Source organism: Peromyscus maniculatus, chromosome 4, assembly GCF_049852395.1.
Source record: "Peromyscus maniculatus bairdii isolate BWxNUB_F1_BW_parent chromosome 4, HU_Pman_BW_mat_3.1, whole genome shotgun sequence".
Lineage (NCBI taxonomy): Eukaryota > Metazoa > Chordata > Mammalia > Rodentia > Cricetidae > Peromyscus > Peromyscus maniculatus.
The window spans coordinates 149972369-149998351 of NC_134855.1; the positions used below are offsets into that span (position 1 = coordinate 149972369).

At 45.5% G+C, this 25983-nt stretch overlaps 1 protein-coding gene across 2 annotated transcripts in view; it reads left to right on the forward strand.

The window, feature by feature from the left end:
* Nucleotides 1-25097, forward strand: part of Tshz2 (teashirt zinc finger homeobox 2) — a 451637-nt gene extending 426540 nt beyond the window's left edge. For both annotated transcript variants that reach the window (XM_042276875.2, XM_042276874.2), the window contains exon 3: nucleotides 23425-25097. In XM_042276875.2, the coding sequence (XP_042132809.2) occupies nucleotides 23425-23426 (2 nt within the window). In that variant the 3' untranslated portion in view covers nucleotides 23427-25097. The remainder of the gene's footprint in view (nucleotides 1-23424) is intronic.
* Nucleotides 25098-25983: the final 886 nt, after the last annotated feature.

Sequence of the window (25983 nt, forward strand, 5' to 3'; positions counted from 1 at the left end):
GGTTTCCTATATGCTCAAGACACCACCACATCGTGTCTCCAACCACTTCCTGTTGCTTTCTGATCAAGATGTAGCCAGCACCATGTCTGCCTGCTCACAGCCATACTCCTAGCCACCATGCTCCCTGACATGATGAAAATGGGCGAAACCTCTGAAACTTTAAGCTGCCACCTCAATATAATGTTTTCCCTTATAAGAGTTGCCATGGTCATGGTGTCTCTTCACAGCAATAGGAACCCTAACCAAGACACAGACCAAAGCAATGGTTCCACCCAAGCCTATCTTACTGACCCTTTCATGATTTGATTATATTATTATTTGATTTATGATTATATTATTATTATTAAGGTTACTTAAAGGCAGCTGCATGACTTGAAAGATGGGCAACAGCTCTCAGAAGCATCATTCCTTGAGTCCCGCCCAAAGCCAGCCTTCCATGTCCTTTAAACAGTGCCATACCCCCACCCACCCACCTAGGCCCCTACCCAGCTACTGCATGATTAGCCGAAGCCAAGGGAGGGACAGAGGGAGTAGCTGGAATCTCAGATGAAGGTCTAATGATCTTATTTCTACGAGGGAACCTTAATGGTCTCAATCTTGTGAGGGTCTCCCATGGGTCATCACAACCACTCTGATTCGAGATGGCAACAGTCATGTCATGCCCGGAGGACAGAGTTCCCACCACAACGCCATAGCAACGTGTGCCCTTCTCAGGAGTTTCATGACAGTGACATGTCTTATTGCTGGTGAAGTTCACTTTGATCACATAGTTTAAGTGGTGTCTGGTGACGTCTGTTAAAATGTGAGGCACACAATTCCTACAGCCTTTGACTCTGTCGTGTTAGCCAAAATACCATGAAACAGGAGGAAGCCACTCAGCATCCATCTAGCTGTGTGATTTTGTATGTATGACTTTTATCTGGACAATATTTTCCTCACCTGGGGAAGGAGATTAACAACTACTACCTTTCCAGGCTGCTGTAAAGGTTAGTGACAGCTAGGCAAGTCAACAGGCAGAATCAAAAGTGGAGGACTCTGTCCAGGAAGATGGCTCAGTGATAAATCACAAGACCTGAGTGCAGATCCCCAGAACCCAGGCCATGCCAGTAATCCATGTCAGTATCCCGATGCTTCTGTGGCATGATAGAAGGTGGAGATGGGAGGATCCCTGGAAGCTATGGGCAGGCTCGCCTAGTATGGGAAACACCAAACAAGAAAGAAACATTGCCTCAAACAAATTGTCCTCTGACCTCCACACCCTAGCATGTGTCCCCCACATACACACACCATGTACATGTGCACACATGCCATACACACATGTACACACACATACACAAAGATTTTTTAAGTGTATAACTCTAAGGATATCTTCAGCAATTTACATACACCATGCACACATATATATACACCATACATACATGTATACACACCATGCACACTGATCAGTTGCTTATGGAAATGAAGCCTGGGAACTTGGAGATGTGATTGTCCCGGTCAAGTAACTCTGAAGTCGGAATCACCAATGACTCACCGATCACAACGGGCCACTGTGGTTCCCCAAGGAAACCCTAGACTACCATTTTGCTATCAGTCATCTTTCTTAGCTCTAGAAAGGTGGGATCACAGGACAGGTAAGCATGTGTTCCATGGAGTTGGGAAGCATCACCATTTCCAACACACACACACACACACACACACACACACACACACACTCATACACACATACACATGTGCCCATATCTTAATATCTTAGCTGGATCCTTCAGGCAAGGGGCTGAGATGATCTCCCCCTTTCTTTCCCAAGGATCATATTCATTAAGTTGATGTGAGGATAGATAGATAGATAGATAGATAGATAGATAGATAGATAGATAGATAGATAGATAGATAGATAGATAGATAGATGGGGGCTGGAGAGATGACTCAGCAGTTAAGAGCACTTGCTGTTCTTGCAGAGGACACAGGTTCAGTCTCGAGCACCCACATGGCAGCTCACACCATATGAAACTCTAGTTCCAGGGGATTCAAAGTCCTCTTCTGGCCTCCATGGGTACTACATGTGGTGCATATAGCATGCAGGCAAAATACCCATATGCATAAAATAAAATAAATAAAAGCTCTTAGCACAGTGAGGCGCAGAAAGTGAGCAAATAAGGTTTATGATTAGCTGCAATCGCCACTGGCTCATCCCACAGTATTTATGAGACCCTCGCTGTGGGTCAGGCACTACCACAGACCCTCGCTGTGGGCCGAGCACTGCCACGGACCCTCGCTGTGGGCCGAGCACTGCCACGGACCCTCGCTGTGGGCCGGGCACTGCCACGGACACTCAGTTGCCACTGAACAAGGAACGGAATTCTACTTTCCTTGCTAAGTTTCCATCACAGTTAGGAAGACACACAGTAGAGAAGTAAAGACAGACTGCCGCACACACTGTTTTGTCAGGGTTTCTACCGCTGTGATGAAACACCATGACCAAAAGCACCTCAGCGAGGGAAGGGCTTGTTTGGCATACACTTCCACGTCACTGTTCATCACTGAAGGAAGTCAGAACTGGAACTCACACTGGGGAGAAACCTGGAGGCAGGAGCTGATGCAGAGGCCGTGGAGGGGTGCTGCTTACTGGCTTGCTCCCCCACAGCTGGCTCAGCCTGTTTTCTTGTAGAACCCAGGACCACCAGGTCAGGGATGGCACCACCCACAACGGGCTGGGATGTCCCTCCTCAGTCACTAATTAAGAAAATGCCCTACATATTTGCCTCCAGCCAGACCTCATGGAGGAATTTCCTAAATTGCGTTTCCCTTCTCTCAGATGACTCTAGCTTGTGCCAAGCCGACATAAAACTAGCCAGCACACACCCTAAGTGTTACCTGAACAAGTCTATGTCTTTTGTTTTGTTTTGTTTTGTTTTGTTTTGTTTTGTTTTGTTTTGTTTTGTACTGAGATGGAATTTCACAATGTAGCCCAGGCTGGCCTCAGAACTATAAATTCCCCTGCTTCCAGCTGCTGGGTACCAGATTACAAGCATGTGCTAGCACACCCAGGTTAAGCCTTGCTGTTTCTCCTGATTCTTCTTTCCATGTGAATGAAGCCCCGCCTGCTCTGGCTTTCTGAGTTAAAATGCTCTAATTGATTCTCCATCAGTTTTTAATGATTGCTTCCTAACTCTTCAATTAAACTGACTACTTCTTTGTGGGATCTGTTTCCACTCCCTGTGCCGAGTGTCTAAATGCTGTTATTCGTGTGCCCACAAAAGTCTTCCTTAGAATGGTGGTTCTCAACCTTCCTAACGCTGTGACCCTTTAATATAGTTCCTCATGTTGTGGTGACCCCCGACCATCAAATTTTTTGTTGCTACTTCATAACTGTAATTTTGCTACTGTTATGAATTGCAATGCAAATCTCTAATATGCAGGATATCTGATATGTTATCCCCTTCCCAAGAGTGTCATGACCTGCAGGTTGAGAAATGCTTCCTAAGAAGCTTCCAGAACAACGTTTGCTTCCCTTCAGAAACACTGATCTACTTTTTATTATGTGGTCTGTGTGCTCTTTGTCAGTTGACGAGGACAGAAACCACATTTGAAAAGGAGTTGGGGAGATTTTTTTTGTGTTACCCAGGATGTTCTAGGAGGAATGATGGTTAGTTTTTAAATGTCAACATTCCACAACCTAGAGTCACCTGGGAAGAGCCTAAACAGATATTGCCTAGATCATGCTAGTCTATGGGCATTTCTGTGTGGTGATTGTCTTGACTGTTAAATGATGTCAAAAGATCCAGCCCATTGTGGGTGGCACCATTCCCTAGACAGGGAGTTTTGAACTACACAAGACAAGAGACAGCTCAGTGGAAGCAAGCAGACAACCTGGGCACACTCATTTCTCTGCGCTCTTCACGTGGGTCTGGGTCTGATGTGGCTAGCTGATTGGGCTGCTACCTTGACTTCTCCCAGTGATGGACTGTGACCTGGAAATGTAGGTCAAACAAACCATTCCTCCCCCATGATGCTTTTGTTCAGGGTATTTTATCACAGCAACAGAAATAAAGCTCTAACAAAGTTCTCAAACATTTGTTGATTGAAATGTTCCATCAATGGATGAACATGTCTAAATTCAGCTTTTGCTGAACTGTGATCTAGGAAGGCAATGGCTCTGGCTTTCTCCTTTCATATTGGCTACAATCAGTGGAACTTAGCGATAGTGGACATATTTGCTCCGGTTGTTTTTATCTGTGCCTTTGGTGTCACTGTGTGTGTCCCTAGTTCCTCTGTTGAAACTACAGCCCTCCCTCCTTGGAGAGGTCTTTTTTTCTGCTTTTTTTTCTGCTACATTGCAAAAGTGATGTATAGGTAAGGTATAAGTTGTTGCCTTGGCAACAGAGAGTTCCAGAAATCACAGGAGTTGCTTTTTCTTGCCAGTATATAGTTCCTGACTTTTCATGAACTTAGACAAAGCCCATGGTGATAAGTATAAGTATCCTTATCTCACTATTCTTGGTTTCACAGGAAATTTTTACTACCTTTGCTCTTTTTAAAAGGCTTTGAAGACCACATTTTTTGTGTATGTATTCATGCCAGCAAAAGGAAAAGCAAAAAGTGCCAAGCTGTGACTCTGGGAATTTGTCCCCTCCCATCAACCTCCTCTTTTCTCCTGTCACGCCTCACTATGACCCTCACACTCCCAGGAAGACACACACTTCGGATGACAGATCGGAAAATCTTTCTGGGGGAAAAAAAAAAAAAGTCAAACAAAACTCCAAACCCATCCTATACTGTTGAGATAATTGGTGAAGAATATTCCAGAAGATGAGCAGCCTGTGCTTCAACAGGGTGCACGCAGTCACGGGGGCCTCAGCAATGGCGCTCTTCTTCAGGATGGAGTGTGATTTCCTCATTCTCTATTCATAATTGTCTAGATCTAAAATCTGACCAATTAAAATATAGTTAAGGGTGGTGAGAGGGCCCAGTAAGTACAGGCGCTTGCTGCCAAGCCTGACAGCCTAAGTTCGATCCCCGTAATCCACGAAGTGGAAGGAGAGAACTGACTCCCAAAAGTTGTCCTCACTTCCTCATTGCTTTCCTGTTGCTGTCATGAAACACCATAGCCAAAGAAAACTCAGGGAAGAAAGGGTTAATCTGGCTTCTGCTTCCGGGTCATAGTCCATTACTGAGAGAAGACAGGGCAAGAACTCAATCAGGAGCAGAGGCCGGGAGCACGGAGGAGCGCTGCTTACTAGCTTGGTTTCTTACACAACTCAGGACCACCTGCCCCGGGTGCCACCGCGCACAGTGGGCTGGGCCCTCCTACACCGATTGGCAACTAACAAAATGCCCATGACATGCCCACAAGGCCGTCTAAATAGCTGACTAGACACAAGCATCCTCGTCTAGGGTGAAGAAACAATGGGTGAGAAATGAAAGGGCTAAGAGCAGCTTCAGATGCAGCTTGTGTAGTGGGACTCTTGGGGCTGGACCTGCGTCAAGGGTGCAGAGGACATGCTTTATGTGACCCAGGGATCAGACTTAGAGATGAAAAGGGGACCCGTGTCATGTCATCAGCCCTTATCAGTCACGAGGACTGGAGTGAACTCAGTCTCCCTGGACCTCAGTGGTTCAGCCACAGAACACAGAGATCAACACTAGAGAGTGCAGCGTAAACCAGTCCCGTGTGTGTGTGTGTGTGTGTGTGTGTGTGTGTGTGTGTGTGTGTGAAGGTCCTATCTTACTTCCTCCACATTCCTCAGGTAAGTCTTCCAAGAAGATTCTACTCAGAAATGAGCTCTGCTTGCTGGTCTCTTCGAGGCATGTTTTATGTTTGTTTTGCTGTTTTGCTTTTGCAAGATAGGTCCCTCTGCATAGTCCTGGCCGTCCTTTAACTCACTATGTAGACCAGGCTGGCCTTGAACTCACAGAGATTCTTCTGACTCTGCTTCATGAGTGCTGGGATCAAAGGTGTGCACTACCACATGGCTATTATGTTGTCTTTTGATGTGACTGACTTAGCAACCCTGTAGACTCTAAACATGCTGAAGGAAGAATCCTATCTTAGACTGAGCCAAATTATCACATAGATTGAGTGTGGGGGTAGAAATGTCAGCCCTTCAAGGATCTAGTGCGTGAATCGGGGCTTTGGGATCATACATCAGCCACAAGACCCATGATATCCCTCCACAGGAGCCCTTCTTTGGACTCTAGATGGCTTTATTCATAAGTACGGCACAGTTCGATGCTCAGCGCATGGGCAATGAATGAGCGATGCATTCAATGAATGGGCGAATGAATGAATGGATGGATGGATGGATGGATTTGCCTTTGGTTAAGTGCAGCAATAATGAGAAAGAGATTTTACTTTGTCGTCTGGATTTGGAATGCCTCTGCCAACAATGAAAACTCCCTTCCAGGGAGGGCAGATGGCGGCCTGTACAGTGAACAATTTAATCTTTAGAAAATGGAACAGCTTTGCCAGCAAACTCCATTTTTCTCCACGAACACATTGTCAATAACATGCAATCTCAAATATGTGGCAAAATTGATGACTGGGCCCTGATTTATGGAAACAACAACAAATTAAATGACTACCTCTCTCTTGGCTCACTTGGGGTCCTTCAGACTAGCCCTTGGTGCAAAAGTAACTGAAGAGATCTGGTTAAAATGCCTTGTTGTGTGATAGCTTCATGGCGTGGAGGGATGAGGAGATGTCCAGAGCCTCCTAACTTAAAATTGGGGTGAGAGTGATCACTCGTGGAACAATGACTAACTTAGGAAGCCACTGGTTCTCCATCCTCACACGAAAGCAGATAGTGAGGGCTGGAGAGATGGCTCAGTGGTCACAGGCACTTGCTGCTCTTTCAGAGGACCAGAGTTAGGTTCCTGCACCTACATGGAGCAGATCACAATCGCCTGGAACTCCAGCTCCCGGGGACCTGCCCCTCTCTTCTGACCTCCACAGGCACTTGGACTCATGTGTACATACACACACATAGACAGATACACATATACACATCATTAAAAATAAAATCAATATTTTTAAAAGAATTGCTTGGCTTAAAGCTGCCTAGGCCTCCAAAGTTCTTTAGTGCTTTAGACTTCAGACTTCCTTGCTCTCCGATGACTCCCATGAGACCTTTCTCAAAACTAATGTTTTGAAAGACAGGAAATGAAATACTTATATTTTTAATCATTGCAGTGCAGTTATCAAATATTAAAGAGTGCGATTTGCCAGTGTCGTGACATATGAAGTCATTCTATGCATTAAGTGGCATGGCCATCACCACAGCTAATCACTGGTGTAGTTACAACATAATGGGCATGCTTAATATCACAGAGTCCTTGCAGCAGCTAGAAGGTGACATGAGGTGTCTGTGACATTTTGGCTAAAAATGTTGGTGATAAAAATGACAACGTGTTACCGTCATGGTTTGATACTATTGAAGGAAGTGCCAGCTTCACCGGTTCTCAGCCTCTGGGCTGTGACCAAGGAAGGTGAATGTGGACCTCCTGAATTCTATGCACGGATTCCAGGTCAAGCTCCTTACTAGGGTTTCCTCACGGCGTGAGCATGACAGTGTTCAAACCTAAGTGTGGTGATGCCCACCTGACCCCCTGACCAGTACTCGAATTGAGCCTGATTTACTGCTGTTTATTTATGATGTGTGCATGTATGTGTCGGCACGCACATGCCACAGCTTGCATGTGGAGGTCAGAGGACAGCTTGCTGAGACTGGTTCTCTTTCCACCGTGTGGCTCCTGGAGATCAAACTCAGGCATCTGGCTGGGCAGTGAGCACCCCTCTCCGAGCCATCTTGCTGGCCCTCTACTGTGTCTTCTCTTCTCGTTATTATTTATGGAAACAACTCCTGAGCATAAGGCATTGATACATAGACGTGTATTCCAGAGACTTCACTCAGAACGTCTCACTTAAGCAGCTGCCGTGCCCACCGTGCAGGCAGTTAAGCCTGGAGGGAGGGAGAAGGGTCTGTCTGCTGGAAATATGTTTAACTAGAAGACACAGAAGGGCTGAGGCCATTTTATCTCCAACTGAAATTCTGATACGCAGCACAATGCTGGAACGGGGGGTGGTGGGGTGGGGGAGTGGGGGGTGGGATTATCTCAACTCATAGGTATTCGGTTCTCTTAAGATTTATTATTTAAGTGAGTGTGTGTGTGTGTGTGTGTGTGTGTGTGTGTGTGTGTGTGTACAAGCCTGTTGAGGAATGTGAGAGCAGGTGTGTCTGCAGAGACCAGAGGCATCCAGTTGTGAGTTCCAGGAAAGGAACTCAGGTCCCCTGCAAGAGCAGCACTCTTGACCACTGAGCCATCTCTCCATCCTCTCCCCCAAATCCTGCCTGGGGGAAAAAAATATCAGCAGTCATTCTTCCTGGACCACTTGTCTCTAGGGCCAGGATTGCAGGGCTATCAGCGAGAGAGCCATCATTCCCACGGGCGTTCCACGGGTGCTCAAAGAGCTGTTTCCAATGAACAGGCGATGAGAAACTCCCTCTGCAGAAAGCCAGATCGCAAAGCTTGTACGCTGCAGACCTCAAAGCCTTGATGGAAACCACACAACTCGGCTACAAGAGCATGAAAGGGGCCCCAGACAACAGGCAAACAACACACCTGGCTCCGTGCCCGTCGGGCCCTACCAATAGACAGCTGTCCAAAACTGGGGCCGCATGGAATCTCCGTGTGCCGTGAATTAGCGTATTTGTATTTCTCAACCTTTTTAAAAAAATGTGGAAAGCACTGTCGGCCCATAGGCCATTTAACAAAGAGCAGACACAGCCAGAATATAAATGCTTCCCAGTATCTGTCTCATGTTCAATGGTAAAAGAAGAGGCAAAACATGCACAATTGGAGACCAGAGAAACGGCTCAGTGGTCAAGAGGACAGACTGCTCTCACAGAGAACAAGAGTTCAGTTCCCATCAGCGCTTTGACACCTGTAATTCATTTCAGGTGCTCTGATGCCCTCTCCTGGCATCTGACAGTATTGCACCTACATGATGTGCACACATATATGTAGGCAAACATTTCTACACATGAAATAGAAATAAGTGAATCGTTTGTTTGTTTGTTTGTTTGTTTGTTTGTTTGTTTGTTTGTTTGTTTGTTTGTGACAGGGTTTCTCTGTGTAGCTTTGCACCTTTGCTGGAACTTGCTTTGTAGACCAGACTGGCCTGGAACTCTTGGAGATCCGCCTGGCTCTGCCTCCCGAGTGCTGGGATTAAAGGCATGCACCACCACCACCCGGCTAAGTGAATCTTTTTTAAAGCACACAAAATTTTATTGCCTCACCTGCTCTCTTTAGGCATCAGATATTAAACACTAATATCACTAATTGTGTAAGTTTACAATAATTTTAGTAGTGGCTGAAAGTTTTTCAAGTAAATCTGATAGGGAGCCCAATCTAGGAACTAGATAAAAATTAACCTTACATGCTTGAAGTGAGGGTGGGGCTCCCCAGGCTTTCTCAGGCTTGCTGCCTCTGGGACACTCCATGTCCCTCTTCCTCTGAGAAGGTTTGAGTCCCTGATCTTGGTCTAGAACTAACATCTGAGATGCCTCCATTTGTTTCTCCAAGCTCCTGGAAGCTGCTTCTGACCTCCCTGTGGAAGTTGATGAATTTCAGGGTCAGCGGTTTCTAAGAACTGTCCAGAGACTTTCTTCTACAAACACATTTGTACTTTCTGCAAAACAAGAGTGCCACATGCCATACCAGTCACCAAGTTGATTTATGGAGATGTGTGGACTTCAGTTTTACTTCATTTATTTATTTTTATGTCCTTAATAATAACACATGACCTTTCCACCTCAACCCAGGCAGGATAGTCGAGTGAGAACACATTTGAGCACATTTTCAGAATGTGAACGAGCAGGCTACCCAGAGGCCCCTGTGGTCATTTCCAAACATTGGATCCTCATTTTCCCTCCCTGTCTGTATCAACTCAGGCTACCACTAAATGCTCCAGACTTGGGGGAGGGGCAGCTGACCCAGACGTCGGTTTTTCTTACAGCACTGGGAGGCTGGAGGTCCAAGATCATGGTGTGGACGCTGCTGGCTTCCTCTTTGGTTTGCACATGACTGTCTTCTGGAAGCCTCTTCCCAGGGTCATCCCCGTGTGTGCACACACTTGGAGTGTTCCCAGGAACACTCAGGGTGTCCACATTTCCTCTCCTCACTGACTGTTTCTTTGAAGGCTGCCCCCAAAGAGACACAGCCTGGGGTGCTGGGGGACCCAGTTCAGTGATTGGCATCGCTTTGTGGAGAGAGCCCGGGTCATTTCTCTCCAGCCCTTGGCTGCTTCCCAGGACCACTGCCCAGCTCCTGTTCCCACCTCGGGAGCGGCAGCCTGAGACTGGGCACCCCCATGCCAGCCTCCCTTTATCTTCTTTCCTATTGCTTCACACACAAGGAGTCTTGCTTTCCTTGTCTGGATTGTCAAAATTAACTGCTTACTGGACTGGAGGAGTCTCACAGTTGAGACTTCCAGGGGACTCAGCCTTGAGACAGAGAGGTTGGCTGCTCACAGCCTCTGTAACTCCACTGCCAGGAGACCTGACGCCTTCTGCCTCCAAGGGCATTGCCCACACATGGTGCATATATATATACACGTGTGTGTGTGTGTGTGTGTGTGTGTGTGTGTGTGTATACATGCAGTCATATATATATATATATATATATATATATATATATATATATATATATATACATGCAGACAAAACATCTGTACACATTAAAAATAAAAAACCTTCTTGACTGGTTAAACATGTAGACTCCCGGAAATTGAGAACTGAGACAATAACTAATGGGTGTTTCATATTACAATTATGAATGCCACCCAATGTCCAAGATGTCTGTGTGTAGACAAATTTCTAGTCTGTGCCTCCATTTCACCATCTGTATAATGACAGGAAGGTCAGAGATCAGGGGTGAAGGTGGTCCTGAGACCATCCCCTTCAGTTTCTGTAATTCTGTACAGGCAGAGGAAAGGACCAAGTGTGAAGACATTGATCTACTGTTTACAAGATGTATTATATACAAATGAGGGCTGAGAGAGGAACTCAGGGGAGCCAGTCTGGACTCTGAAAAACTGAATGATCCTTTGAGGGTGGACTATGGGTTGTCAGGCTTCAAAGACAAATAAGTGAATTTCTTTCATTTATTTATTTATGGGGGAGGGCGGTTCTTGTGAGCCATGGTGCGTGCGTATGGAGGTCAAAGGTCAACTTTGCAGAGGCTGTTTCTGTCCTGCTACCATGTGAGTCGGGGGATTGAACTCGGGTCAGTAGCCTTGCTAACAGGAGCCTTTACTCTTTGAACCACCTCATGGGCCTGTAAATAACTATTCACTTAAAAAAACAAAAAGCCAGAGTTTCATCATGTAGCCCTGGCTGGCCTGGACCTTACTATGTAGACCAGGCTGGCCTGGGACTCAGAGATCCATCTGCCTCTGCCTCCTGAGTGCTGGTATCAAAGGCTGCCACATGCGGGCCCTTGTCTTTTGTTTTGTTGTTGGTCTGGTTTGGTTTTTAGCAGCTTAAGGGACCTGGCTCTTGGGAGTAATCTTCAGGAACTGGTGTTAACTGATCTGAGACTCAAGACAAGTCTTGATTTCATCTCGGGGTCACTGGGGAAAGTGCACCGGTGACCTCTGGGTCCTCCCATGTGAAAAGGAAACAGTAACTCATGTGACATCTGGCTGTAACTGAGAATGATCCGGTTTGGAATCACGGCTGTTATCGCTGAGACAGAGCGTGTATCTCCGAGACAGGGCAACACAAGTTTATTCACACCCTCGCTTTGCCACTTCCTGGCATGTGATGTCATCCTGTCCCCTAAATCCCTGTATCCCAGTCTCTTGACCTCCAAACAGAGGTCATGAGAGCTTCCTTTGGGGATCAGGATAAGAATTAAAGGACGATCTCCAGTGTTGGAGCACTTGCTACTTTTCCAGATCCCCAGCACTCACAGCCGGTGGTCCACCCCACCTGAGACTCCGGCTCCAGGAACCTGATGGCCTCCTCTGCCCCCCTTAGGCACCTGAATGCACATGGTACACACACACACACACACACACACACACACGCACGCACGCACACATTTTTAAAATACTAAGTTTTTATTTTTAAAATTTTAAATAAAGCATTGCTGGGTGTGGTGGCACATTCCTGAAATCCCATTCCGGAGTACCAGGTCAACCTTGGCTACGGAGCAAGATCAAGGCCAACCATGAGACCAGGTCTCAACAAACAAACAAAAACCTGAATAAGGCAGGAGTCGATGATGAGCACTCAAGAAGGGGAAAGACTCATTAAAATGAAAAAGACATCATTCGAGCTTTACCTGAATTGCCTAATTATGCAGCCCAGCACCCCAGCCTTTTTGCCTGTGTAGACACTGTCACCAAGAGCACCCCAGAGGCTTTAGATCCACAAACACAGTGGTAAAGGAAAATCTCCCCATGACGATTTTCCAGGCTCCGAAGGCAGACAGCATTTCCTAAGAGCCAACAGCCCCAGGTTGGGTTCCAATGAAGTCCCCCGGCTGTGTCTACACTGTGAACCTCATTTGGCCATAAGTCACTTGAAATAAATAACATTTGGCTCTGAGCCCCACGTAGAGAAGATGGGCGCCACAGTGAATCATGTCGTTGGCGGCCGACTTGAAGCTGTCCGGGTTGTTTATGGTGATGTTTGCCAGCGTGTAGACCTCTTTCAAACAGTTTAAGGGCTGTTTGGGAGTACAGGGATGTGATTCTCTAAGAATGGGCACAGGGAAATTACTTGCTTTCTCTCTTCCATGGCCAAGCACCAAGAGCAACCACCCAGCAGCATTGTCAATGTGAGATCTGCCACCACAGGAAGTGAAATTATAATTCACATCAAAGCCGCCAGGGACACTGTCCTCTCCATTCTCAGAACGACGCCCTGGTATTTATTCCTTTTTAATTTAGCTTTTGAAAAGATGGCAGTTACTGGACACTTTTTCAATCCTTATCATTCTTCATTATATAGTTTTCCCAAACAATGTGCCTTCAGGAAATTCTCCTCAGCTCCAGTAACAACAACAACAAAAAAAAAAAAAAACTGGCTGAGAAGAGGCTTGAAGTTAAAACACTCAGACCCACTGGCTGCCTCTTCCACCCCATAATTCCCACCCTTCCTGAACCACGCCTCTGTTTGCTCATCTGTAGGTAGGGAGGTGATGCCGCCCTCAGCTGGACTTGTCAAATGCAGAGCCAGTCCTTAATGAGAGGGTGGGTGTCATGACTGTGCGTTCTCTTGCTTACCGGCGACATCAAATGTTTTGAAAGGCTGCTTTATCCCTTTCTTGTGTATAAAAGGAGGGAAGTTTTTCTTAGCTTCACATTCGAATTGACAACTGATTTCTTTTCACCCAGCGTTGAGTGCAGGGGCGGAAGAGCCTCTCTGCTACTTTAATTTTTAAATTTCCAGAAAGAAAGAATTATCCATTTTCTGAGGCCTAATGACTTCTTTCTCAAGCATAAACGAATTTCATGTGTATGTTTTTAAATTTATTCTACATCTCACTCCAAAGCATTTCCAAAGCACTTTATTACATGTCACATAATAAAAACCACAAAAGAAATGAAAATCATTAAAGGAATCTGGATTTTTATTTTAATTTTTATTTTATGTGTATGGGTGTTTTGCCTGCATGTATGTCTGTGCACCATGTGCATGCAGTGTCCACAGAGGCCAGAAGAGGGCGTCAGATACCCTGGGACTGGAGTGACAGATATCTGGGAGGCACCATGTACTCGCTGGGAACTGAACTAAGTAAGGTCTTCTGGAAAAGCAGCCAGTGCTCTTATCCACTGAGCCATCTCTCCAGATCCAGGAATGTGCATTCTGCTGGGCACTTATGGTGCCGGGTGATGTGCATAGAAGGCGCTGTGATGTCCCTGATCTGGTGAGCAGAGAAGTGGTCGGAAGAGAGACTTCTTTCCCCAGAGTTGGGTAGCCCTTATATAAACAGCACAGCCTCACTGTCAGCAAGCAGTCTGGAGGGAAACGGAGCAGGCAAGTTGGGGGTGCCCGGTGGTAGAGCACTTGCCCCGAATGCACAGAGCCTTGTGTTTGATCCCCAACTCTGCAAACACAGGAAATAGTTCATGCTAGCTTCCTTTGGGGATTGGAAGAACTAAATAGGGGCCAGTGAGGTGTCTCCGGAGCTTGCTGTCAGCCCTGAACACTTAGAGTGGAAGAAAACATTCTGCAAATTGTCCTAAGACCTTCACACATGTTGTGGTTCACATGTGCACATGTACACACACACACAAACACGAGTAATAATCAATAAAATATTTTCAAAGCATTAAGTAAAACAGGAGTCTGCTATGAAACCATGAGGACGTGAGTTCAGATCCCAACAACCCACATGAAAAGCTGGAGGGGGTGGCACACAACTGTTACCCCAGCTCTGGGTAGAAAGAGATAGGCAGATCACTGGAAATCAACCTCCAGCCAGTCTAACTAAATTGGTGAGCTCCAAATTCAATGAGAGACCCTGCCTCAAAAACATAAAATAAGTTAAGGTAGAGGAAGACACCAGACATAGTCCTCTGGCTTCCACACACATGTATAACACATGTGCATGCACACACACACACACACACACACACACACACACACACACAAAGAATTAAAACAACAACAGTCATATCTTAGGCCAAAGATGGGCACCCAATGAAGAGTAGAACCAAATATTTAAAACAAAAAGAAACTATTCCTTTCTGTCTTTAATAATAATAATAATGTTAACCATTCTTTCTTGTTTTTTTTAATTTTATTTATTTTATTTTACAATACCATTCAGTTCTACATATCAGCCACGGGTTCCCCTATTCTCCCCCTTCCCACCCCCTCCCCTTACCCCCAGCCCACCCCCCATTCCCACCTCCTCCAGGGCAAAGCCTCCCCCCGAGGACTGAGATCAACCTGGTAGACTCAGTCCAGGCAGGTCCAGTCCCTTCCTCCCAGACTGAGCCAAGTGTCCCTGCATAAGCTCCAGGTTTCAAACAGCCAACTCATGCAATGAGCACAGGACTTGGTCCCACTGCCTAGTTGCCTCCCAAACTGATCAAGCCAATCAACTGTCTCACCTATTCAGAGGGCCTGATCCAGCTGGGGGCCCCTCAGCCTTTGGTTCATAGTTCATGTGTTTCCATTCATTTGGCTATTTTTTTCAATAACTGAGTAAAACTGAAATTTATTATAAGCCACAGTCATCCTAGGGACCTCCATGATATATATATATATATACAGCCTCCATGGATCTATGGGTTATGGTCTGATTGTTCTTTATTTTATATCTAGAAGCCACTTATGAGTGAGTACATACCATGACTGTCTTTCTGGGTTTGGGTTACCTCACTCAGGATGATTTTTTCTAGTTCCATCCATTTGCCTGCAAATTTCATGCTTTCATTGTTTTTCTCTGCTGAGTAGTACTCCATTGTGTATATGTACCACATTTTTTTCATCCATTCTTCCGTTGATGGGCATCTAGGTTGTTTCCAGGTTCTGGCTATTACAAATAGTGCTGCTATGAACATAACTGAGCATGTATCTTTATGGTATGAATCAGCATTCCTTGGGTATATGCCCAAGAGTGGTATGGCTGTGTCTTGAGGTAGTTCGATTGCTCATTTTCTGAGAAACCGCCATACTGATTTCCACAGTGGTTGTACAAGTTTACATTCCCACCAACAGTGGAGGAGAGTTCCCTTTGCTCCACATCCTCTCCAACATTGACTGTCATTGATGTTTTTGATCGTAGCCCCATTCTTTCTTGTATAAAAAAAAAAAAAAAAAAAAAAAAAAAAAAAAAAAAAAAAAAGTTTTACTTATCCCTGAGCTTCATTTCTTTTTGATAATTATTCAACCCAAGCCTCATCAAAGCATCATACTGAGAACAGATTCAAGTTTAAAAAGTTCATGGGGGATGGAGGGGAGCAGATAGCAGGGCCTGGCTCCCGGTCTTAGCAATGTTACTTAGATTGGCTCACCTTTGATTATAATTAGGGACAACCATTCAGCAGTTAAGACTCCACAAGCTCATCATTAGCTGTCAGGAAGGTTGCACTGGGCAAAGCTTCATGGTGACCCTTTCATCCCGGCTTGGGCAGCCCGAGGATGAAGGGTGAGTGCTAAAGACAGTATCCACGGCTACCACTGAGATCCAGACAGACACAGAGTGACTTGACAGTGGGGCCCCACTCTCAGGAGGCCCTGCGTCTTCTCCCGTTGTTTCCCTTGCTGTCCCAGGAGTGTTACCCAGTCCCTGATGGTTTCACTCAGCATCCAGTCTGCACACGGAGATACAAAGGGTCCTGAGCCCTTTGGGGTAGCTCAGCGAGACCTTCACCCTAAGTGGTCTGGGTTAGGAAGCACCTAGGAAATTACTGAGGCCTACCTCTGGGTGTGGCCGTGACACGTGAGACTGTGGAGCCTAACCGAAGGATGCATCCCTTAAAGGGTTCAGAATGGGCACATTATTTGGGGTGGTGAAGTGGTGGGGCGGGCACTGGAGGGAGCAGGTCTCCGGAGCGTGTCCTTGAGGACCACAGCCTGTCCCCTTCCTGTGCCCCCCCCCCCTTTGCTTGGCGTCTTCTCTGCCATGAGGACTGAAACCTTTGGGACACTGATCAGCAGAAATCCTTCTTCTGTCAATTCTTCTGTTAAGCTCTTTGGTCAAGAGTTTGGTCAGAGCTGTAGAAAGCTAACAAGAGCTCCATGAAGCAGGCAAACCGAGAGCAGCACTTCCTGTGTGCCCACTGCGCAGTCATTTGGGGCCGGAGACAGATCAAGGTCCCGCGGAAGATACTGGCTCAGGTGCTGATTAGTAAATCCCACGGAAAAGTGCCCCGCCTCCAACTGTGGACCGTTGCCTGCCTGGCTGGGGTCCCGGTGTGTCTGTCAGGCATTTGACACACCTGTGAGATTTATTACAAGCCAAACTTTAAAAAAAAGTTCAAAAGTTGAGTTTTTTGCTAGCATGTCATATTCCCACATTCCAAGGAGAAAACTATACAGTAAATAACAGTAGTTTGTGTTCCTCTTCAAGGGTGGGATGAGACCGCCCTTGACAAAGCAGCTCTGGTCTCCGGGTGCAGATCCTACTGAAGTCAGGGGCAGCTGGGCCTGTGCCTAAGAGTAAAGGCTTTGAAATCAGGAAAATATCTATTTATATTGGATGTCTTTTAGAAATAATTTTTCATTTTATTTTTTCTTAGGTGGTGGGAGGGGGGCCTCAAGACAGGGTCTCTCTGTGTAGCCCTGGCTATCCTGGAACTTGCTCTGTAGACCAGCCTGGCCTCAAACTCAGAGATCCGCCGCCACCACCACCACCACCACCACCACCACCACCACCACCACCACCACCACCACCACCACCACCAGCAGCTTTGAATATTGGAAATAGAATAATCCATCTTACTTATGATCATGTCACCTTGGTTAAGTCACTTCAGAGACCCAAGCCTCTGGTAGGGAAGGCTGGGTTGACATCAGATCATGACACCATCAGTAAAATCACACTACTCTGGTAAGTCCAGATGGTCAACACAACCCACTGCTGATACGTCAAAGGGCTTTAACTGACTCAACCTTTTTAATATTTGAGGAAGGAAGAGAAACAGTTCCTCCTCCTACTCCACAGAAACTCGGCTGTATGTGTGTGAGAGAGACAGAGACAGAGAGAGAAAGGGAGACAGAGACAGACAGAGATGGAAAGAGAGAGAGACAGAGACAGAAAAAGAGAAAGACTTCCCTTTCCAGAAGCAGCTCATCTCAGTCTCTGTTTCCAATGGTAGAAAGAAAATTAAGTGGAAGAAAAGAATTAGCAAAGACCATCGGGGGGCTGCGGATGTGGCTTAGTGGGCAGAGTGCTTACCTAACATGCATGAAGACCCGGATTCCATGCCCAGCACTGCATCAAGTGGCATGGTACCATGCGCCTGTAATCCTAGAACTTGGAAGGTAGAAGCAGGAGATTTAGAAGTTAAAGGTCATCCATGGCTATGCTACATAGTGAGCTTGAGGCCAAGCTGGGCTCCACGACACTCTTTCGAGAGCAGAGCATTCAGCAGGGTATGGATGTGGTGACACACCTGCTGAGGAGCTCAAGTTCAAGGTCGGCTAGAGCACAGAATAAAATCGAAAAGATTTTAACATGATCTGCCTACCCACATGAATCTGCGTCTGCATATCAGAGCATTATGTGCACTTAAGCAATTATTTAATTCTCTGTAAGAAGTAAAATTTGTCCACCAAAGTTTAAGGGTTTATTCACAGAGAGATTTCTCTTAGGAAAAATTAAATGCAGTACTGATGGCAAGACTAAGCAAAGAGAGGGAGCCAATTTGGATTTTCAAACTGTAAATCAATTTGAAAAATATTAACTGCGGCTTTCTCTGAGGATGGCACCATTAAAAGTCCCCGTCTCCATTTTCACTTTGTCTCTTTGTCATAGTCTTTTTTTAAATGACTTTTTTTTTTCAACATTACTATTTCTCTTGTGTTTTCTATTTTCAACCAAATATCTTTGAGGAGCCCTACAATAGGAGTCAATTGTCACATGCTCCTTAACCTGCTCACCACAGGAGCAAATCACCCAGACCCCTTAGCTTTGGTCCATTCCAGAAAAGAACGTGTGTATGTACAAAATGTGCTTTGAAGCCAGGTGTCATGGGAACCTGTGTGGAACGGCCAGGGGTGTGGCTCGTCAGCCTGTCAAGCTCAGGACAGAATGCAGTCTTCAAACAGGATCAGTGTTGAGGGTAGGAGACCAGACCTGCGTCGAGCTCCCCAAAACATCTGGGCTGTGAGGAGCCACACCCGGTGGGGAAGTCTCCACAGGACCAGGGACCTCACATCCCAGCCTCCGTCTGTTCCTTTCCAGTCATTATAAAGTGCTTCTTGAGGCAGTGTTACTGGAGCATCCCAACAAGAGCAGAAGATACAGGAAGGATGGAGCAAGGGCTAGGGAAGGGAGCCACTGATGCAAACAATCCGCCAGAGGATTAAAAAAGCCAGTATGGCTGTCGGAGTTAGGGTTACTATTGCTGTGATAAAACGCCATGACCAAAGCAACTCTGGGAGAAAAGGGTTTATTTGACCTGTGCTTCCACATGACAGTCCATCATTGAAGGAAGTCAGGACAGGAACTCAAGCAGGACGGGAACCAGGAGGCAGGAGCTGAAGCAGAGGCCATGGAGGGGTGCTGCTTACTGACTTGGTTCTCATGGTTTGCTCAGCCTGATTTCTTGTAGAACCCAGGACCACCAGCCCAGAGATATCACCACCCACAGTGGGCAGGGCCCTCCCCCATCAATCACTAGTTAAGAAAATGCCCTACAGCTGGATCTTATGGAGGCATTTTCTCAACTGAGGTTCCCTCCTCTCTGATGACTCTAGCTTATGTCAAGTTGACATAAAACCAGCCAGGACAATGGCCAAATTAAAGTATAGATAATTCTGAACATCTGCTGGTGGCTCCTTAATGAATAAGAAAATAATGCTATCTTGTTGCCTGGCTCTCCCTCCCAAACGCTACCTAATTAACATAGCCAATGACCTTTTAGATATGTAATTAAATTTTTTTTATTTATTCTCATTTTATTTTTCTCACAGCAGTGCAACATACTATGGGGTAGAAAAAGACTTCTGAAGCAACAAAGTTGGGGCTTCAGCAGAGACTTGAGGGTCATCAATGTCCCTTTCTTTGATTTCTTCCTGTCTTAATCCAGTTTGTGTAATCCCATTGCAAGCAAAGAGAAGCAACACTCTTAATGACCTTCCTTAATTTTCTACTTTCAATTTTCTTCTAGGATCTTATTTTAAACCCCCCCCCCCCCCCCCCGCGCGCGCGCGCCCCAGGAGGGAGACACTAGAGAAAAACAGGGAGTGTTACTTCTCCCCCTCTTCCTCCTCCTCCTTATTCTAAGTTAATGGGGTGAGGGGAACCCCACCTATTGTCCCCAAATGACCTAAGAGGCAAGTCTCCATCCACCATCCCTCCAGGACACTGACCTTCCATAGGTACCATGCCTTCCATCTCTCCAGGGTCAGATGTAAAGGACTTCTTTTTTGTTGGGTTGGTTTTGAGACAGGGTCTCACGTTGTCTAGACTGGCCTGGAACTCCTGACCCTCTTGCCTCTGTCTCTCAGATCCTTGGATCACAAACACACAGCACCATGTTTGACTACTCCCAGGGACTTTGCCAGTAGGGTCAGCCTCCTGGTTAGATTGTAATACAAGACCCTCTTATCTGGAATTTGAAAGCAAGTGCACTCAGATAGATCTTTCTGGGGAAATGCCTCTAAATTACCAAGGATGGTGGTGGTTAGCACTCTGCATCATTACTCAACAGTAACAAGAGCATCCGTTCCTTTTGGGTCACTGGGACCAACCTGGGAGAAAAAACTTACAGCAGACAAGAGTTGTTCTGCTTGCAGCAGGCTTCAGTCCATCCTGGGGAAGGAGAGGAGGAGGGAGGGAAGGAGGGAAGGAGGGAGGCAGGGAGGCAGGGAGGCAGGGAGGCAGGGAGGGATGCCAAAGCAGCTAAGGCATCCTGGGAGCACAAGGCAGGGACTGTTGGAATCACAGCAGATCAGGAAGCAGAGAAGGAGCCAGAAGCCAGGGCCGGGCCGGGCAGCTTCCAAAGGCCTGGTCTTCATGCCCTACCTCCAGCAGCTAGCTGCTATCCCCGTGAGGTTCCACAGCCACCAATATAGTTCTCACTAGCTAGGAAGCAAGTGTGCAAACGGTGAGGGACAGTTCAGATTCCAGCCATAACAGGAGGCTGAAAGGATAGCCCAGTCACTGCTTGCCATGCAGGTGTTGGGTCCCAGAATCCACATCAGAGGTCATGAGTGGTGGTGCTTGTCATCCCATCTCTGGGGAAGAGACCGGTGATCCCTGGGATGCTCTACTCAGTCAGCTCCACATACTTAGTGAGCTTCAGCCTACTGAAGGACAGTGACGCAAAAAAAACAAGGTGAACATGCCTGAGAAACAACAGCTGTGGTTGACCCCCAACCTCCACATGCACATCACATGCACACATACAGTAAATAAACAAATAAGCAAATAAATAAATAAATAACTTTTAAGAATAAGTCATTTGTGGCAGTTAAGAGTTCCTGCTGTGGCGAGCCAGGCGTGGTGGCGCAAATCTCAGCACTCAGGAGGCAGAGGCAGGCAGATCTCTGTGAGTTCAAGGCCAGCCTGGTCTACAAAGCAAGTTCCAGGATAAGAGGAAGGAGAGGGATCCCTGACTCAAAAATAAAAACATAAGTAAATAAAAAAAATCAAACATGAACAAGGATCTCTACACATATGGAGCTGTACATGTAATAGCAAAGGGGAAAAAAGATTGCTCGTTAGTTTTTCTCTTTTTCCCCTCTTTCTGCTTTAGAATTTTACTACATTTATTTGTGTTGGGGGGGCATGCACATGTCACAGCATGAACATGGAAGTCAGGACAATTTGGAAGCATCAGTCCTCCCCTTCTTTTATATAAGCCCCAGACCCTCAGCTCGGCATCTTTTCTTGCAGGGCCATTTCACTCAGGGTTAGATTTTTGAGACAGTGTCAGTATATAGCCCAGGCTAACCTCAAACTCACAAGTCAGCCACCCTCAGTGCTGAGCCACTCATCTATCATGCCTGGCCTCCCGATTCATTTTTAATAATGTTTTCTCACCACAAAAACATTCCCTCCTGTTGACTCAAGAACCAGACCTAGGAGGTAAAGCCTACGAGAACACCCCAACATAGTGAAAAGATGTAGACATTAAAACCGTCATCGGAATGCTTTGTACCATGAAATAAAGTGGGAACCCAAGTCCATGTCCAGGAGGGTAAGAATGGTTTAGCAAACGATGGCCACACTGTACATCATCAGACACAAATCCCCGCTGCTGTCCCTACAATGCTTTCCACTGGAAAAATAAACCAGTGGCACTAGGCAGCACCGGTGGCCATGTGGTCCTCAGAAAACACAAAGACGAATGCAGATGGAGATACAGCTAACTGTGAACGAGTGCCCTCTCTGGGTGGGAGAGCAGAAGGTACACTTTTCCAGAAAGTCCTTAGAGTGAATAAATAGATTATTTACTTTTAATTATAGTAAAATAAATGTAATATAAAATTTACTATTTTGACCCTTTTTAAAGCATATACTTTGGTGCTGTTACATCTATTCACAGTGTTGTACAACCAAAAATATCATCTCCAGAATTGGCCATCTTGCAAAACTGAAGGTCCGTGGCCATTAAATGTACCAGGTAGACACGGAGTCCATCTTCTTGCGACCGCCTCCTTTTACTTAGCATAATTTTCTCATTGTCCACTCATGTTCCTTTTAAAGGCCAAGTAGTATTCCATTGCATGTATTACTATATTCTATTTACCCATTCATCCAAGGATGGATTGCTTCTGCCTTGTAGCTATCATGGATGTATTAATACTTTCTATGAACCTGAGTATGTCTCTCCCATATATAAATGTTTTTGTTTTTTTTTTGATAGGGGCAAGTGAAAGGGTTCAGTATGTACGAAGCCTGATGACCTGAGTTTGAACCCTGGAACTTACATGGTCAAAAGAGATAACCAATTACAAGTTGTCCTCTGACCTCCATATGTGTGCCATGACACCTCTATGTTCATACATGTGTGTGTGTGTGTGCAACATAAATAAACAAATATATGTTTTAAGACAATTCTTCAGTATAATCTTGGAAGTAAATAAATAAATAAAATGTTTTGGTTGGTTTTATATTTTAAAAGAAAAATTCCTAAATTGGACCCTCTTTTTCTGTCCCATCATCTGGCTCAGACCTTGACCTTGATTAACTATGACTCTACTCAGAACATTAGTAGAAACAAGAACACTGTGCTGTTTGGATTTTCAACTTGACACAAGCCAGGGTCATCTGGGAAGAAGGAACCTGACTTGAGAAAATGACCCCATCAGATTGACCTGTGGGCAAATCTGTGGGACATTTTCTTGATTAATGATTGATGTGCAAGAGTCCAGCTCACTGTAAGTGGTTCCGTAGTTACCTAAAAAAAAGGTGGTCCTGAGTTGCATTTAAAAAAAAAAAAAAAAGCAGGCTGAGCAAGCCATGAGGAGCAAGCCAGTAAGCAGTGTTCCTCCACAGCCTCTGCATCGGTCCTGCCTCCAGGTTCCTGCCTTGAGTTCCTGTCCTGACTTCCTTCAGTGATGGACTGTGATTGAAAGTGTGAGCCAAGTAAACCCTCTCCTCCCCAGGCTGCTTTTGGTCACGGTCCTCCTCACAGCAGTAGGAAGCCAGCTAGGGCAGATGACAGCTGGGGAAAATGGTGCCCTCGCCATTCCTCTAGAACTAACACTGTTCCTCTGTTCTGACTCTCTGCAGGACACATGCCTTAGCCTTGATCTTCCCGCCTGGATCTCCCTCACTCAGACCTTCTTCCTTGCACCCTTGCTTCTGACATTGGACCACTGACCTCCTCCTGACACCCGGCTCAAGAAGACTGCAGAAAAAAAAAAAAAAATCACACCAATCATTTCTCTTCATCCTCACTAACAATTTGGTAATGAAGTATTGATTTCCACTTCTCTCCTTATGGACGATATTAGATTTTCATTGATAAACTGCAACGGGACTGTCTCATCTCCGAGGTCCTCTTTTTACTGTCAGGAAAAAAACAAAGTGCCACTGAGGAAAACTAATGACTGCGAGCGTTGACGCACTTACTTTGTCCGTTTGTAACGGGAAAGGGAGGGGGCATAAAACTCTTCATAGTTTAATGTCCAAGTGGGCTGCTCTTGGGAGCTTACTTTTTATGGTAACGTCCATTTCCTATTTATAACACCCCTGGGAACGTTTGTCTAAAGGAAATGTTTCTGTTCAGTGTAACAATTAAGGTTGCACCTGGATTCCCTAGTCCTGCCCCTGCACCGGGGAGCCATTAATCACCACAGAGTAGAAGAGTTATTAAGTTAAACCAGAGTTTGAGCCAAGAAAACCTCCCAACCATGTTCATCTTCTGTGAAAGTTGTTGGAATAGACAGGCTTAACTGTGTTGCTGCCAAAGGCTTTTCCCTGTGTAGTGCTAGACTATGCATCCTCAATGGTCATCTTGGGTTGTTTGTAAACTTAGTTCCCAGCATGCACCACTGTCAGATGAGACTGGCAAACTGGGAGGGATGCAGAATAGAACTTGAAAGCAAGCAAGATGGCATCATCAAGAGTGCAAGGTGAAGTGGCCTCCTTCACTGGCAATCTCTCCTTGCAGGACCTGTTGCCTCTCAAATGCAACTTCTCCTCTGAACCAACAGAATGCATGAAAACAGGGTGTCCATTTCAAACGTGTTCCTGCAACTTTTTTCATTAAAACTTTAAGGGCCCAATTTTAATTTGTGGAATATTCCCGTTAATAATGAGATCTAATTAAGACATCCATTAAAAGCCCGTTAAAGTTAATTTAACGTAAAAATTCCAATAGAACTGTATTAGATTTTCTCCATTAAATTAACGTTATGGATTTTTAACGGATGTCTTAATTACACGTTATTATTAACGGGAATACTGTATTACACAGATTAAAATCAGGTCCTAAGTCAACTTGGAAAAGCTAAGAGCATGTTTTAATATTACAGTCTCACAGACCTAGCACAGTTTGGAAGCGCAGGGGAAGGTGCATTTATTCTGGCTGAGCATTTTCTGTACAGTGGAGAGTAATCTATAATAGATAAATCCATCATTTCATTTAAACAATGAGTCTCTTTATTCTCATAGGGCAACAAAGTCTGGATTGTATTGTAAACTGCTACTCAGCTATAGGTGAAATATTTAAACTATTCTCCGCACAATATTCTGAAACAAATGACTATTTTGTAGTGTTGTTTTAATTACCAAGGTTATCCAAAAGAGAAAAAAAAAGGCTGGCAAAAGTCAAGCCAAATACATCCGATTCACCATTTATTATAAAAGCTGCCTGTTGGAAATGTCTTGGAAATTTTGACATGATCCCTAAATTCAACACTGGGATTTAAAATAAAATTTGAAGAAAAAGAAAAAAAAAACTTATTTACCTCCTAAGGAAAGTGTTGCCCTTATGCCACAATATAATAGCAAATTGCTTTTTTTATGGCATGCATAACCTAGATGGGGAAAAATATGGTGCTTCAGGGAAGGAGGGAAAAGTAAATGAAGTTCCAGGAATGTCATTCTGAAGTAATGAGGCATGGACGGAAAATATACCCCTCACATCATCGGATTGAGATGGCAGTCGAAATAGCTTCATTGAAGTGTCAGCGCCCATCCATCAATCAATCACCCACAAGGAAAAATAACAACAGTACAACGGGGCGGCTTTTATGGGATTTACTCATGGGCACAGGGAACAGCGGCTCAGATGTAGTTCTGACATGAAAAGCAAGGTGCTGATATTATTTTTTATGATGGGAGGATCATAAAGTGAATTGAGAACAGAGAGGTCTGTCTGCTTAACCTGTTCAACCAGAAACGAATGGAACTCGGCTGGAAAGGACCGTCTTCGCATGGGTTAAGATTGAAGGGTGGACTCGGCTGAGTACTGTCCTTCAACGGAAGATTCTATTAAAGTGTGGGGTGGGGGGATAATACATTAGCATGGGGCGGGGGTCCGGAAGCTGATAAAAATCGCCTGTTCCAACCCAGGGTTATCAGGCAAAGCTACATAATTCAGATCCTCTGGAACAACCAAAAGTAAACCTTGAGCTTGCGCTCCCCTGGGAGGACACAACACGGTTCTGAACTCCTAGGTAACCATTCCCCTCCTAAGAAGAAAATAAGAATAAACCCGCTGTTTCGACTATAATCTATATGGTTCTGTTAGTGCGATTTCTCTGGTGGGGTGAGGTGGGAGGCGAGAGACAAAAATATTGATAAATTTGGTTAGACTCCTGAGCTGTCACTTGGCAACTGTGA